We start from the raw sequence: 16,224 nt of genomic DNA, 5'->3' as shown, positions 1-16,224 counted from the left end.
GAATGTTGTCTGTATGAGAAGCACTGTTAGGAAGGTTATACACAGTACAGTACAAATACTGTAATATTACATGTACTTTCAAACATCATAATTTGACTAATTATTGTATAAGTTGTGGATATTCTTTTTTTGTTATAACTAAGACTTTGATTACACATTTTAATGTTAGTCTTGTCTTTGTTTTTTAAGTAAATCTTTGCATTTGGGTGTATTTCTGTATGATTCATACCATAATTTTTTTTATATCAGTCACCGTGGTTATCCAAGGTTCAGGCCATCAGGTCGAGTGTACAGACCTCAAGGACAGCTCTCTTGATGCTATTTTGCTATTTTACCTGGCCTTTATCCATCATTGGTATGTTTTTATCTAAAAAAACAAAACGTCCCCAAAGAGACCCAGAAGTGCTCCCATATTTTTCTCTTTTCCTTCCCTTCTACCTCATCCCCTAAAAATTCCACTACAACTTTCACACACTAAATGCCTGTTTTCATGATTTGGCCCCACACATCTCATTCAGCTCATCATTATTTTGAGTATTTTTTGTAATATATTTATGTGAACATCATGTAAAATAACACGATTGGTCAGAATTCAATCAAATACTTGACACAGCTGAGCAGTTTTCAGGTGTTGTGTTTTGTGAGGGAAAGTGATGCCTTGGTTTCATAGCTCTTGTGCAGAAGCCTCGAGTGAGTAAAACACTGACCTCAGTGGAGGATTTGACACTTACATTCATTTTGTTTTTTTACTCTGTGGTCAGTGTCTTTTCTTCTGAAGGCACGTCTTCAAGACACAAAACAACTTTCTTGTGTGCTGTGAGTTATGTGGACGTGTTTTGCGTCTAGAGTGGATTTGAAGGCCTTTTATAATCGTTACACTAAAATGGATTATGAGTCAGTGCACCTCAGATGTTTACTGTTTGTGTACTTGATCTACACTACATGCTGTGGCAATGAGAGTTACGATACTGTGAGAAATGAACTTGTCTAACTACTTGCACATAATGAGACATTTATTCTGTTCATTTTTATTTTTCATGCAGTTAATGAAACAGCTGTGTCGTTTCTGCAAGCGTTATAGATGTCATTTATTTTAAAACAGTAATTTTCTGTTTGTGAGACTGACACCTAGTGGACATTCAGTAAGTATGTGAATTTTTCACACGTGACCTTTCTCAAACAGAACCAGGAAACATGAACGTGAAAAGAGAAAACAAAACTGTATTTGTATCTGTCACTGTGTGCAGTCGGTGAAATGGCAGAAGCCAGTATTTCAGTGTTTCATGATCAGTTCACATGTTCAATCTGTCTGGATCTACTGAAGGATCCAGTGACTATTAACTGTGGACACAGTTACTGTGTGAGCTGTATTACAGACTGCTGGAATCAGGAGGATCAGAAGAGAGTTTATAGCTGCCCTCAGTGCAGACAGACCTTCACTCCAAGACCTGCTTTAGGAAAGAATGTGATTCTTGCTGAGATGGTGGAGAAACTGAAGAAAACTAAACTTCAGACTGATCGAGCTGCTCCCAGTTATGCTGGACCTGAAGATGTGAAGTGTGACGTCTGTACTGGGAGAAAACACAAAGCTGTCAAGTCATGTCTGGTGTGTCTGAACTCTTACTGTCAAACTCACTTTGAGCGACATGAGGAACTTCAATCAGGAAAACGACACAAAGTCACTGAAGCCACTGGAAGACTTCAGGAGATGATCTGCTCTCAACATGACAGACTGCTGGAGGTTTTCTGTCGTACTGATCAGTTATGTGTTTGTTATCTGTGTTTGATGGATGAACATAAAAATCATGACACTGTATCAGCTGCAGCAGAGAGAACAGAGAAAGAGGTGAACAAATAAAATAAAAAACAGAGAATTTAAGACTTTATTGAGAAAATAAAATTGTATAGTACTTATGTAGAGTATTGATATGATAACCCGAACAGCAGAATTATCTGATATTAATCTGTTCAACAGAAACTATTGGAGGACAACCAGAGAAAACACCAGCAGAGAATCCAGGAGAAAGAGAAGAAGCTTCAGGATCTCAGAGAGGCTGTGAAGACACACAAGGTGAGTTTTGAGTAACAGAGAAACATAAATACTGCTGCTGTTTCACACTCGGTTTCGGTCCGATAATGATACAGTTGGTCTAAATATTAAAAAATATGTATAAGCTTTTTTGCCCGTGGGGACCTCAATTTTGGTCCCCACGGGCAAAAAAAGCTTATAAATTGTACAGAACAATATTTTTTACAAATCTAAAAATGCAAAAAGTGTTCTATGATCTTTAGGTTTAGGGATAGGGGATAGAATATACAGTTTGTACAGTATAAAAACATTACGCCTATGGACTGTCCCCACGGGGATAGTCAACCAAAGCCTGTGTGTGTGTGTGCGTGTGTGCGCGTGTGCGTGTGTGTGGTAACAGAGCTCTGCACACACAGCAGTGGAGGACACTGAGAGGATCTTTACTGAACTGATCCGCTCCATTGAAAGAAGACGCTCTGAGGTGACACAGCTGATCAGAGATCAGGAAAAGACTGCAGTGAGTCGAGCTGAAGGACTCTTGGAGGAACTGGAGCAGGAGATTGATGATCTGAGGAGGAGACATGATGAGATGGAGCAGCTCTCACACACAGAACATCACATCAGTTTCCTTCAGGTAACACAACACTGTCCTGTATTTTATCTATGAAAAGTGCAACTATGAACTCCTTCAAACCCTTTAATGTTTTATTAATTTTTAGAGGCTTTGGTACTGGTGTACTAGTTCTTCTCTATTTTTATTTATTCCTTAACTTTTTTTTGTATTTCTATTGTATTATGTTCTGAAAAATAATTGCCTATTGGATTATTATTCCCTTCATTCCCCAGTATGTTACAGGATTAGATAATGAACTATCAGCCTCAATAGAAGAGTCATAATCTGCCCTGGAAACCAGTCAATGTCCATGACATTCAATTTTATTCTGTATGTAGAGTTTCCAGTCTCTCTCATCATCCTCTGGATGTACAGACAACATCACTGTCAGTTCTCTTCTCTTGTTTGATGAAGTGGGGAAATCTGTCTCCATACTAAAAGAAAAGGTGGAGGATTTCTGTAAAGAAGAGACTGAAAATATATCTGGCAAAGGTAAAGAACAACAACAACTTCGACCTTATACAGAATTTAAAACAGGAAATGCACAGCATTATAAATTAGTATACAAAAGAATCAAACTTATTTATTGTTTTTACATGAGAATTGTAATTTTATGTTACTTTATTTCTCTAGTTTCGTACATTATCATTATTCCCACCAATGAACCAAGTACCAGGATGGAGTTCATACAATGTAAGACACTTTCTCAATTACATATCAACATATAATACATTATGGCCCGGTTTCACAGACAGGACTTATCTTAAGCCAGGACTTTAGGCCTTAGATTAATATATTTAAGGTGCTTTTTTAAAAATAGTAGTAAAAACAATACTGGTGGGCATCTTGAGACAAATCAATGGCACTGACAAATATTAACATGTCTTTTGCAAACTATTTTCTGTTAAGACAGCTCCAATTTGCATTTTAGTCTGGGACCTTGTCTGTGAAACCGGGCATAAAACATGTTATTTCAAAATAACCATTTGAAAGATGCTTAAAATTTTTCAGCAAACAAATCCATAGCATGCTATGAGTAAAGGTTTGGTATAAATAAAGTAGAGTTTGGTTTTAAATATCATTTTTGCTTTTTAACTACAAAGTATATCAATGATTAAATAATCAATTATTATATGAATTATTCTGCCTTGCCTAATGTAATTCATCTTAAAATTAATAAAGTTGCCTTGTTAATCTGAGACAACATATTCAGTAAAGATTTTTAAGTGGGATATTAATTTATGAAAATCTATAATTAAGAGCGAGACCACAAGAGTTGATTTATTGTTCTGTGTGATTAACTTTGTCTTTAGAAATCACACAGAACAGCAAAACATATTTGTAAAGTCATATGAGGTAAATGTTAGTTGCATGAATTATTTAACAGCTTTAAATTAATAAATGATCTCATATTGTTTATATGAGATAACTTTTTCACATATAGCTACAGTATATAGGCCTACAGAGTTGTCCGCCCTTCCCCCAAATAAACAAACTCACACTTGACATGAATATACACATACATAAAAACTTTAAAATATGATGTATTTTATATTATTCAGATTCCAGTATGTTCTCTCTGGATCCAAACACAGCACACAAGAATCTCTGTCTGTCTGAAGGAAACAGAGCGGCTACTGGCACTGACACAGAGCAGCCGTATCCTGATCATCCAGACAGATTTGATAACTGGGAGCAGGTGTTGTGTAGAGAGAGTGTGTGTGGACGCTGTTACTGGGAGGTCGAGTGGAGTGGAGATAACACTGAAATTGTAGTGTCATATAAGAGCATCAGCAGAAAGGGAGAATCAAGTAAATGTTTATTTGGATGTAATGATCAGTCCTGGAGTTTGGTCTGCTCTTCCTCTAAATGTTCATTATGGCACAATAACATAGAGACTAAACTCCCAGTAGTGTCCAGCTCATCTATATTAGGAGTGTATGTGGATCACAGTGCAGGAATTCTGTCCTTCTACAGCGTCTCTGACACAATGACCCTCATCCACAGAGTCCACACCACATTCACTCAACCTCTCTATCCTGGGTTTGTGTTACGTAAGAGCTCAACAGTGAAACTCATCTAACAAAATAAAGGTTTACATTTTGATTTAAATACACAAGTGTGATCTAAAATATTAATATAGTTTGACAAATCGAAAGCTACATTAAAATACATATATGTTAAACATAGATTGTACCTTTCAAGAAGAAGAAAAAGTTTCATGTGTACAGTCTGTCATCAACATTGTTGAATGTTACAGTATGTTAAGAAAGACAGTTAAGGACAAATAAAGTACAATTAAACCTACAGATATTTTCTCTACTATTCTGAGTGTTCACTTAAGACTATATTTCACTTTTTTCTGACCACTTTCTATAGCACAGATGTACTGGACCAGATGTCTTTCTCAAAACATGTCAACAAAGTGTGCTTTATATTTAACTGGGTTATCTTGAGGCTTGGTTACAAGCAATAACATTCATTTAATTTATCAGTTTAATTTAAAATTGGTCAGAATGAAACCAACTTCTTAAAAGTCAATATGCAGATCAATATACTAATTTACCATTTGTTTACAAAAGCGATTTAAAAAGACATTTTTGCATACGCATGGGTTTTGATCGTCTTATACACCAAAAGTGTTAGTATTACCGACAGAAAATTACACATTTAGTCAATTAAAAATCTTCTATATGCCCGACCTAAAATATGAATGAGGGAATTTGGCTTTTATTATCTTAACCTTTGAAAGATCATACTTTCAATACACATAACCACTAGCAGGGAAACTAACTGGAAACATTTCACACAGTGACACCTCTTGAGCAAATCCATTTTTGTTTATTAAGGTTTTTAATCATAACAGTAAGAGTCAATTCTAACAATAATAAATGTGCATAAAACAAGTCTTTTAGAATGCAGCACAATATCTTACAGCAACTATAAGCAAAGGGCAGGTGTAAGATTTGATGGAGGGCGTTAAGCATCCAAGCAGGTGCTTTCAGCAGGTAGGATCACCTGTGATGAGCAGTTTTTAGAGGGAAAGTGATGCTTTGGTTTCATAGCTCTTGTGCAGCAACCTCGAGTGAGTAAAACACAGACCTCAGTGGAGGATTTGACACTTACATTCATTTTGTTTGTTTGTTTTTTTACTCTGTGGTCGGTGTCCTTTCCCTGCTGAAGGCACGTCTTCAAGACACAAAGCAACTTTCTCTTGTGAGTTATGTGGAAGTGTTTTGCGTCTAGAGTGGATTTGAAGTCAGTGCGCCTCAGATATTTACTGTTTGTGTACTTGATCTACACGATATGCTGTGGCAATGAGAGTAACGATACTGTGAGAAATGAACTTATCTAACTAATTATCTATTATGAAAAATGTACTGTTCATTTGTATTCTTCATGCAGTTACTTATGTCCATCATATGACAAATCCTGTGTTTCTGAAGATCTATTTGTAAATAAAACCAAATTTCCCACAGTAAAAACTTAAGTTGAGATGGAGTGTACTGCCAATTCTGTTGAATCTCATTGTGTGTGTGTACCGTGCAGGCAATGCTGAGCTTGATCTGAACGTGATTCTGGCCGGAAATGATAATAAAATAGCTGTGCCATTTCTGCAAGCGTCATCTGTTAGCTGGACTATTACTCTAATTCTTAAATTATCCTAAGAAAATTTCTCATAGTTATAGAATCTTTTATTATTCAAAATAAGATCTCAATATTATACATGTTCCTTTTCTTTTCTTTATATTGACTATGTACAGGAAGTGCAAAAAGTCAACCTTCGTCCCTTAAGTTATGGCTCTCTCTCTCTTTCATTTGCAGCCGGAGGCCACGTGACCTCCATCATGTTATATATATATTTAAATATTCAGAAATGTTGCTGCTCTTGTTTGGCCTGATATATTGAGGGATGTTTTTTTTCTCGTTTTCTTTCTTTTTTTTGAAATATCACAACACGATTTTAAATTCTGAAATGAATACAGTAGAAAATAACATCCTTTAGGACATACAATTGATACTTTAACGAAACAATTGCGAATGTGGTCTTGATTTGACACGAAGGGTTAAAATATCAATCGTCGTTCTTATTCGTTGCGCTACCTACAAATAAACCTTTTTTCTTTCCATTCACTCGTTTTTTAAGACAACATGAAACAGAACATTTTGTTCAACATATTGGAAATCAAAATGTCAAACATTCTACCATGAAATATAACATGAAGAATTAAGTATACAACACTACTGTAGCTAAACATGAACTGAACATGATGTAAAAGAAAAAAACATCTCATTTCCTACATTCTAAAACAGCTCTATGAGGATATTGTCAAATACAAAAGAGGATTTCAGAACTTTATATGCAAACAATAACACAATATATTTCTAACAAAGGTTTTGAAACAAAAAAGTGAACGTTAAGTGTAACATGATTACAAAAAGACAAAACAAGAGTGAAGGCTAAAATATCAGATGAAAGAATGTTTGTGTGGGTTCAAACACTGAAATATAAGGCTTTAGTGAGAAACTGCGATGGCGTGTGTCCTTTTGAATCTGCGCACCTAAACCAGGACTGTGGAGCTAAACCCTTGAAGGTCACTTCCTGTTTACGGTGCGGTAACAGGAAGTCCGCAAAAGTGAACCCTAATGTGAATGATCTGTTTCCTGGTTTACTGCATCTGCCTTTGGCCGGCGTACACAAGCAGCTTTGTATGTAAAATCAGGCTATACAAATTATTCACCTTTCGTAATCAACATACCCAGTTAAAACACATTTAAATAAAAAAACAAAGACTTTGGCACACGAAATAATGGTAAAAACGTCTAATTTTCTGTTATACAGCGGGTTTTAAATGAAGTCCAAAAACAAATCAAAATCGACAAACGTGAGAAGTGAAGATAAACCCTGACCCATCGCTAACCCATCATGTACCTAGACAAGTCTTAAAGCTCGCAGTGCTTTCTCCAGCATCAGTTTTAGAGTCCTCACGTGAAGACTTGAGCGACATTGCTCCGTTCCAAGCTACCTCCACAACAACCTCCTAAAGACACTATCGTTTTGATTTCGCCGTTTATCAGGACATTCTATCGATCAAGGCAATATAAAGAAACAGGGCATTAGGAACAAGGCGACCCTGTTCTCGTAGGAGTCAAAAAGGCTTCATAGTTCTACAAGGCCTAACGGATGATCGGCTAACTCAATAAAAATGGCACGTCTCATAAAAAACCCACACACTTGTGAAATTATGTATAAAAACAAGCGCTGTAAAAAACATGAATCTCTAGTAAACATAATAACACTGTTGATATAACACTCTAGGTTGGTGTATGGTATTCGGCTTGTGGTTATGGTACGGAAAGCTCGCGAGAATGTGCTTTTCAAAGGTCTCGGGTGATGCGTTTCCGCCAGAAACATTCATCCATCACGTCCGATCTCGCGTTTACAATCTAGTTTGACTAGAAACTTAAGAAAACGCGCATACATTGAATTTCACTGGATGATTTGTGCCATATACTTTCCATTCTGTTTTTAAAAGGTAACCCTTTGTAAACCATCAGACAAATTTGGAGAAAGAAAAGTGAATAAAAAAAAAAGAAATCTCTTGGTCTACAAACATGCCAAAACTGTGTTAGGTCAGACAGGATGAAAACGACGAATTCTGGGTTATATTTTGAAAGGTTTTGCCCCGTCGAACATAGTTATGTAGTTAATCTACATATCATGCAGAAGGACACAGTTTCACCCCGTGTTGTACAAGCCTACATCAACCTGATGTGATCAAATTCTAATCTTCATGGTTTATCGTATCCGAGGTGTGTTCTTGACTTTAAAATGTACAATTTCTCCTGTTTGCCTTTTGACTGGGACAACAGCACATTCCTTTGATCTGGAAAACAAGTATAAAAAAGAAAAGTTTTAGTATAATTGAGCGTCGATATAAAAAGGGATAGTTCATCCAAAGATGACAATTCTTTCTATATTTACTACTGTATACTCATGTTATTCCAAACTTTCATCTGCAGAAGATATTTTGAAGAACGTTGGTAACCAAACAACACTATTGACTTCTATTGTATGGACACAAAACCACTAAGACATTTTTCAAAATATCTTCTTTCATATATAGTTTTAAATGACATGAGGGGGAATAAATGAGTTTTTTGGCTGAACAATCCCTTTAAACCATTTAAAATCATTTGGCAGATCATTTGAATTTCAGGCAGCCAACAATCTCTAGAAACAAAGTAAACTGAGATGAACTCACTGTTGAACTGGAACTACATCTGCGTCAAGTACTTGTGGCTAGTCAGATGCTCTGCAGATATTATTGGAATCTAAAGATACAACACAGAACATTTCATGAAACAAGATTTACAGTAACATTCATTCATACTAAAGTCACGAGCAATCAAACGAGTGAATCAAACGAAAACACAAATTAAGAAATGCAATTAAGGAAACAAACGCTTATTAGTATAAAACTTGCTCAAGTGAGGCAGGGAGAAGTCAATCATTTCCCATGCACATTCCATATTTCCAGCTTGTTGACCTTCACCATATCAAATATTTAAGGTAAATTCTGCACCACACTTGAACTTTGCCAAAATGGGGCACAAATTTTGTTTTCTGTCATATTTGCAAAACATGATTGAGAACAAAGTATTCCTTCACAATGTTTGAAACTGGCAGCCATTATTGGTGCTTTGTATTGATTACAAAGAAAAATGATAGCATTTGTGTTTATAAAATTATAATTTTAGACTGTAAGCCAACAACAAAAGCCTTTGCTTTTCATCAAATACAAGCTCTTGAGCAGCAAAGAATGAAATAAAATAAAGCGTAATATAAAAAAAAGTAAAATCATTTCAAAAGACATTTAATATTCTAAAAGCTGACAAAAATGTACCTGCAATTAAAACTAAGTCATAAAACTACCTCATACATACCAAATGCATGTATTCGTTGGCAGTCAGCTTTGATAGAGAAGAGTCCTCAAAATACAAAAGGACAAAAAAAGGATATTAAAATGCTATTTATAACTGTCAACGATTAATGTTTAATTGTTTGAATTATTTTATATTTAAGTCTTGAATATTTCATTTCTACAACAACAGATACTTCAAACAACTCATTTAGTTCTCCATTTGCCTTTGCTCAGCCAATATCAAAACATCCCTGTCAAGCCGGTGCAATGACATGGAGTACAGTTTGTTGTTTGAAGTACCAGATCAAAATTTTGAGATTTATCCAAAAACCTGTGTAGGCCAACAAGGGGGAGAGGTCACTTCCAAAGCCCCCCAGCACTCATCCCTTATTTAGACACAGAAAGTGTGTGTGAGAGAGTAAAGCCATAAAAGAGCAAACCTGATTGGCTGATGCAGATGCGAAGGGAACACTTGTGGCAGATGTGGTGGCTGCGGACACAGCGGCCGGGGAAGCGCCGTGCATCATGGGAACTTTTCAGAGGGAAAATGGTATAAGCACACATACAGGCAGTGTGGCCAACAGGTGCACATGATGAGTGAGTGAACACACGGGGGTACGGAAAGAAAAGTGAGCTTTGAGAGTGACAAACGGCAAACAAAATGTTGTGGCGAGAGATTTTTCTAAAGGAGACAAGGGTGGGAGGAGTGTCATACGAGCCAAAACATCAAGGAGGAGAAAAGGCATGGCGTTTTATAAATGTTCAGCTTCCATGTACTGTTAACACATTTCACCCTTGTCATATTTTCTGTTACGTGATCTGTAGCCTTAAAGTAAGTGTGAGGAAGCATCTCACAAAATCACATTGAAGTCAACATGAAAACCAAATTGACCCAATACACTTCCATAACACACATTATTACACTGGGAACACACACATCGACAAAATTATACTTTAGATCAGTGGTTCTCAAACTTTTCAGATCAAGTTCCACCTTAAGTAAAATTAGTTGTTCCAAGTACCGCCATAGAAAATCATATGAATAAACACTCAAATTAACTCTTCATTGACGAGTTGATGCAACAGTTAGTACGGCAATCGGTGTTTGTACTGTTGTACAGCAGGTGGCGTTGTTACACACCTTTGGAAAAAGTACAGAATCTCTTAATCTAGAACGTAAACATTTGATCTGTTTTTGGGTAAATATTTTATCTGTTTTTAATCATCTAATCTGGGCGGAGTCTTTGACAAAAAAATGCTAATTATCATTATCTTTGGTATATGGTTTGTTCATATATTCCTTACAGAAAATGTACTGTGAGCCATCAAAGTTTAGTGAAAATGTAAAAAACACTGGCTGGCAACTTTAAAAAAAAGGGCTGGCGGGGAAAGAGTTAATAGCTGTGAATCTATATCTTTACAACCCGTCTTCCAATTCTAAAACTGTAAATTATTAATAATACAAACACTTTTATTTACCAGCTGTTTTCAAACTAAAGAACATGTTTTTTCCATGTTTTTCAAGTTAGTCTGAAGTAATAGAGGACCCAAAACAAGTTGTCTGTAGTGCACTGTAAACAGCTGTAAATGACTTTTAAGGGGGATTACAACTATATTAAAATTGCACATAGGCTGAGATGTATTCCGTGTTTATCGATCATGTATTAAACCATTGAAATTGCATTTTAAAAACAAAACAAATGTAAATGAATATATCGTTTTTAATTTTCTGTCGTGTCACGAACCCTCAGGGCTCTCTTCAAGTAGCACAGTTTGAGAACCACTGCTTTAGATCAATGCATCGGCCAAACGCAGACATGTAAATCTTAAATGAAAAAAGTCTATCTTCATTTCAACCCCTTTCATTTCAGGTCCTACCCTACATTTATTCTTTTTATATCCGGTTTCATCCTGCAATTTGTCACATAATGGAAGTAAAATGGGTTACAAAGGTCGTTTCACGTTGACTAACTTAAAATAGATATAAACGTAATACATAAAAGCTTAATTTCCGAAGCTGCCCAGTTTTCTGTGTCAGATTGTTGACTGTGTGGATTTTGAAAGCGAAAGAACAACTAGGAGGAGGAAGTCTAGAAACCTACCCAAGCCCGCTGCAGGGGTCATGCACAATATTGAGCCTGCCCATCATGCATTGCAACAGGAAGTGGATTGGAAAGGGAGAAGAATCACAACAGCCCATCAAAAGGTTGGTTAGAGTGAAGAAATCATAGTTAAATGAAGACAATAATCATTACAGTGATACAGCATGATGTCTCGTATTAGATCAAACTGAACTGAGGAAGAAATAAGGGAACGTGTGTGTGTGTGTGTGTGTGTGTGTATAACTTGTGTGTTCATGTGACCGTTAACATAGCAGTTAGTATGACTGAGGGGCATCTCAGGGTTACTGGAAACTTTATTTCAAAGTGTAAGAAATGTGTCCTACTGTGCACCAGAGTTAATGTGATATAATGATGAGATGACACAGGAAAACTGACAGGAGAGACAGCCATTTCTCATATCAGCGTGTACACACGTCTGCAGGGTTCCCACACCTCTGACCAATGAATTTCCAAATTCCCATTCAGGATTACCGGATCACTAGAGAAATTTCCACTTTTAAAGGTGTTTTATACATCCTATGAATGATTTATAGTTTGCGTTCTAAAATAGGATATATTACCTTTGGCACACCTCATCCTTTCATGGGATAGCTCACTCAAAAACAAAATTTCTGTCTTTTATTCACTCTCATGTCATTCAAAACCTGTATCTGACACTTTCTCCTGTGAAACACAACACAAGATATTTTGAGAAATGTCTCAGTGGTTTTGTGTCCATGAAAGTGTACAATGAAAGTCAATTGAGTCCAATGTTGCTCGGTTACCAACAATCTTTAAAATATCTTCTTTTGCAGAAGAAAGAAAGTCAGACAGGTTTGAAATGACATAAGGGTGAGTAAATTATGATAGAATTTTCATTTTTTTCTAGCCCTTTAAGATTTCATGGAACAGAAGCAGAACCAATTTTGGTGGTAAATTTTTGAAAATCCTTTTTGGATTGATTATTTATTGCATGTGTGTAAAAATGTCTTACTTAGTATTTTTGTCTTGTTTTCCGGTGCAAATATCTAAACATTCCTAAATCAAAATGAAGTGAGTTTATGCTTAAAACATATATTTGCCAACGTGGTAAGCAAAATAATTATTGAATATATTTATTACATTAAGTTAAAGTGAATTGACCATTTATAGTTACGTATGGAAGCCCGTTTCCGCCAGGGTTGGGAATTTTTTTCATTATTATGAATTTCGACTTAGTTTCTCATTATTTTGAGATACTAAGTAATACTTAGTAACTCATAATAATGAGAAACTTTCACATAATAATGACTTTTAAATCTAAAACAAATTCCCAACCCTGGCGGAAACGGGCTTCCATAGTTATGTGTTTGAATAAATGATAATATTTGTATTTTTGTTTCATTCTGTGAACCACTAACAATATTTATCCCCAATAAAAACAGATTCTATTTGCATTTATTTGCAGAGAATGAAAACTGGAGAAACAGGTCAAAATAACAGAAAAGATGCTCTGTATTTTTTCAGACCTCAAATACTGCAAAGTTCATTTTCCCTTTTAAGCAGTACAAAAGTAATATTTGTGCATGTATTTAGGAAAAGTAAAAAAAACATATGTGATAACCTCGATATTTAACACAGTTTTCATGTGTCTTTATGTCACTCCTGAGGTTTGATTTTGTTGAAATTCAACAGACACTGGACTGGAATGGCCACAATACATCTAGAAATGCTGATTTAATGAAAATCTGTGGCTGTATATATATATATATATATTTCAATGTTTGTAGTGGAAAACAAGACAAAATACTACGTAAAAATCTCATTTCACTGTTCTTTAAACGATTCACCCCAAAAGTTCCACAAATCCCTTTCCTGGGTACAAAAAACTTTCGGGAACCCTGTGTCTGTAAAAACAAAAAGCCCTCTCATGTTTTTTATGCATCCTTTGCGGTTAAGAAAGGTCAAAGGTGAGATCAAGCACCGATCGGGGTCGATGAGAATCCCTACCTGACGGAAAAAAGGCAGCCTGCTGCTGAAACTGCATGTTGGCCAGAGCCTGTTGGTACTGGAGCATGCCAGCACTGAACATGCTTGTGGCGCCGTTGGCTTTCTCAAGCGCAGGTCGCTTTGGTAAAGGCGCCATGATGCTATGAGGAATTCCCTGCTCCGATATAAAAACAGGAGGAGGGGAGGAACGGGGGAAACGGGGTGGGATGTGTGGAAGAGAGTACAACGGGAACAGAACAAGAAAAAGACAGAATTATCATCAGAGGGCAAAAACATGGCAGGGCTTGATTCTGACAAACAAGCAAGCAAGCGGCAGCTAACACACGTCTACGCCACAAGCAGAAGCCAGTTTCCTCGCTACACTTAAAATAGAATTAGTCGTGTATAACAGGAGAGGATTCATTACGTTACAGTACGACACCCATAATGCTAACTCGATGCGAATGAAGCAAGCGTCGCACTACTACAGTGTTTCGTGACCAAAAAGAAAAGTGAAAATCAAAATAATAAACTGCACTGCTCACTCCATGATAAGTGTGAGAAGACACTAGTACTTTCTGTTGTTTTGCTGGTGGAGCTCTAGTGTGCTTTTGCATTATTACCCCCCCCCCACCATAGAGACGACATGCACTACAGAGCTACTATACATGCACCCTACTAAGACATTGAACACAAATGCTGTGCAGACACACAGAAGCCATGTCACTAAAAAGTTAAGTCCTGTCTTTACACCCTGGAATAAGACGCGCATGATGATCTGATTGTGGCGAGCTCATATACTTTTATTTTCGCTTATATGGTCGCCACAGTCAGCCGATCACACAACATGATAACGCAGCATCAGGAAAACACTAACAACATCAACAACATAAAGCACTTCAATAAACAGATAACAAAAGGACTATGCTTGCAAATTATCTTGCTGTTAAGACACTACAACAAAGCAACATGCCAAGCAAAAAGGTGAAAGGTCATAGTACCAGGTCAAAGGTGGCTTCGAGGGGTCGCTTCAGTGATTTGACAGCCGACTGAGTCTTAATTAGCAGGCAGCGAGCACATGATGGCAATGGGCCAATGGGGTTCAAGCGCATTAACATAAACAGCAAGCAGAGGTGCATCATGGGGGCAGCAGTGCATTTTGGGTAGGTGAGAAAAAAAACAAATAAAAACAAATCATTGGAATGCAGTATACAGGGGGATATCAGGACTAATGCATGCAGAATCCATTCTGTTTCTAGAAAAGTTTTTAAGAAGTACGTTACTGTAACATTAAAAGGGTTTCATTGATCATAAACATTTCTTTCTGATTATGTCAACATTCATTTATCTTTATCAGCAGTGGGTAATGTGCATTAATACATTATCATCTAGTCTACTGCATTAAATAAACTCTGCCCTCTGCTGGACAGAATTATGAAACGACACATTTTTACAGAAATAAGAAACATAGCAAACAGTGATAACATATATATTAATGCTCATAAATGCTTGTAAATGTGATGAAACACTGCTTGACAATAAATTCCATTAATTGTTTCAAATTGCCCTAAAAGTACACTATAGATATGAAATATATATATGCATTAATACAAGTGATGCATAAGAACAGTGCGTGTCGTAGAGAATTTACTCACCATGGCTGCCGCGGCCGTGGCTTGATTCACCTGGTGCTGGGCCGCTTTGATCTTGGCCTGCAGGTGTGTAGGAGGGTGAAAGTATTTGCACTTGTCTCTGGAGCAGCGGCCCTTTATGTAATCCATGCACACGGTCACTGTGTTATCGCTGGGGTCGATCATTGTGCTGTCGGCAGGGTGGGCAAACCTGCAGTCCGTCTCTCCGCGAGAGCAGTTGCCGCGCTGGTACTCACGACACACCTGAGAGCACACACAAAATGAGGTGTCACATTCACGGATGTAGAGTTCGTGATGGACGTACAGTATACTTGTGTTTTTTCATGGGTACAACAAAATATATTTGGTGTTTGTACAAGAAAAAACTGGTGTTTGTTGCAATACTGGCAACTATTAAATAATAAAGCTTGTTGTTTTATGTAATTTAGTATGTTCAGAAATGTTTTCGAAACAAAGCATACATTAAGCAAATTTGCTGTATGCCTGGAGTGCACTTTTATAGCCAGAAGATTTTTATTTCCAGATGAATAAATTAAACAGAAGCGATAGTAAATGTCACAACTCCTTTTATGACTCATTATACCATGGTCTTTTTGAATACTGGATTCTGATTGGCTGGAAGGTGTGCATTAAAATCCTATAACGCACAGGTAGCTCCAGTGAGTTTGATTACATTTGAAATTTAAACAGCTAATGATATACAGGAGTGCTTGTATCCATGTGAGATGTTTTTATTTGGTGGGACACCAGGGGGCAACAGCTACCCACGGAAACGCTAACCCTGTATGTAGAACATTTAAAGGGGGGCATTCACTCAAAAATAAAAGTCCTGTCATTATTTATTAACCCTCACGTTGGTCAAAGCCAACTCTTTCTTCTGTGGAAGACAAAAGAAGGTTTTTGGAGAAATGTCTCAGTGGTTTTGTGTTCATGC

The 16,224-nt window shown here is 36.7% G+C and overlaps 2 protein-coding genes across 12 annotated transcripts in view; one reads left to right on the top strand and one right to left on the bottom strand.

Annotated features, from left to right (window-relative positions):
* Positions 1–1,184: 1,184 nt before the first annotated feature.
* On the top strand, positions 1,185–4,996 carry LOC130554657 (tripartite motif-containing protein 16-like protein). Its single transcript, XM_057334444.1, has 6 exons — positions 1,185–1,846; positions 1,976–2,071; positions 2,430–2,663; positions 2,981–3,134; positions 3,276–3,335; positions 4,205–4,996. The coding sequence occupies exons 1-6, from the start codon at positions 1,256–1,258 to the stop codon at positions 4,723–4,725; spliced, it is 1,656 nt and encodes a 551-aa protein (XP_057190427.1). The 5' UTR covers positions 1,185–1,255; the 3' UTR covers positions 4,726–4,996.
* Positions 4,997–5,463: 467 nt separating this feature from the next.
* The window catches only part of mbnl1 (muscleblind-like splicing regulator 1), a 66,930-nt gene continuing 56,169 nt past the window's right edge, over positions 5,464–16,224 (bottom strand). For 6 of the 11 annotated variants that reach the window (XM_057334447.1, XM_057334449.1, XM_057334446.1 and 3 more), the window contains 8 exons: positions 15,294–15,533; positions 14,640–14,693; positions 13,660–13,813; positions 11,671–11,706; positions 10,009–10,100; positions 9,591–9,635; positions 8,909–8,978; positions 5,464–8,530 (listed from right to left, as the gene is read on the bottom strand). In XM_057334447.1, coding sequence (XP_057190430.1) covers positions 8,922–8,978; positions 9,591–9,635; positions 10,009–10,100; positions 11,671–11,706; positions 13,660–13,813; positions 14,640–14,693; positions 15,294–15,533 — 678 coding nt within the window. In that variant the 3' untranslated portion in view covers positions 5,464–8,530; positions 8,909–8,921. The remainder of the gene's footprint in view (positions 8,531–8,908; positions 8,979–9,590; positions 9,636–10,008; positions 10,101–11,670; positions 11,707–13,659; positions 13,814–14,639; positions 14,694–15,293; positions 15,534–16,224) is intronic. The other 5 variants (XM_057334451.1, XM_057334452.1, XM_057334454.1 and 2 more) reach the window with 5 other exon arrangements.

Source organism: Triplophysa rosa, linkage group LG5 (genome assembly GCF_024868665.1).
Source record: "Triplophysa rosa linkage group LG5, Trosa_1v2, whole genome shotgun sequence".
NCBI lineage: Eukaryota > Metazoa > Chordata > Actinopteri > Cypriniformes > Nemacheilidae > Triplophysa > Triplophysa rosa.
This window is presented reverse-complemented; position numbering and strand designations above follow the sequence as displayed.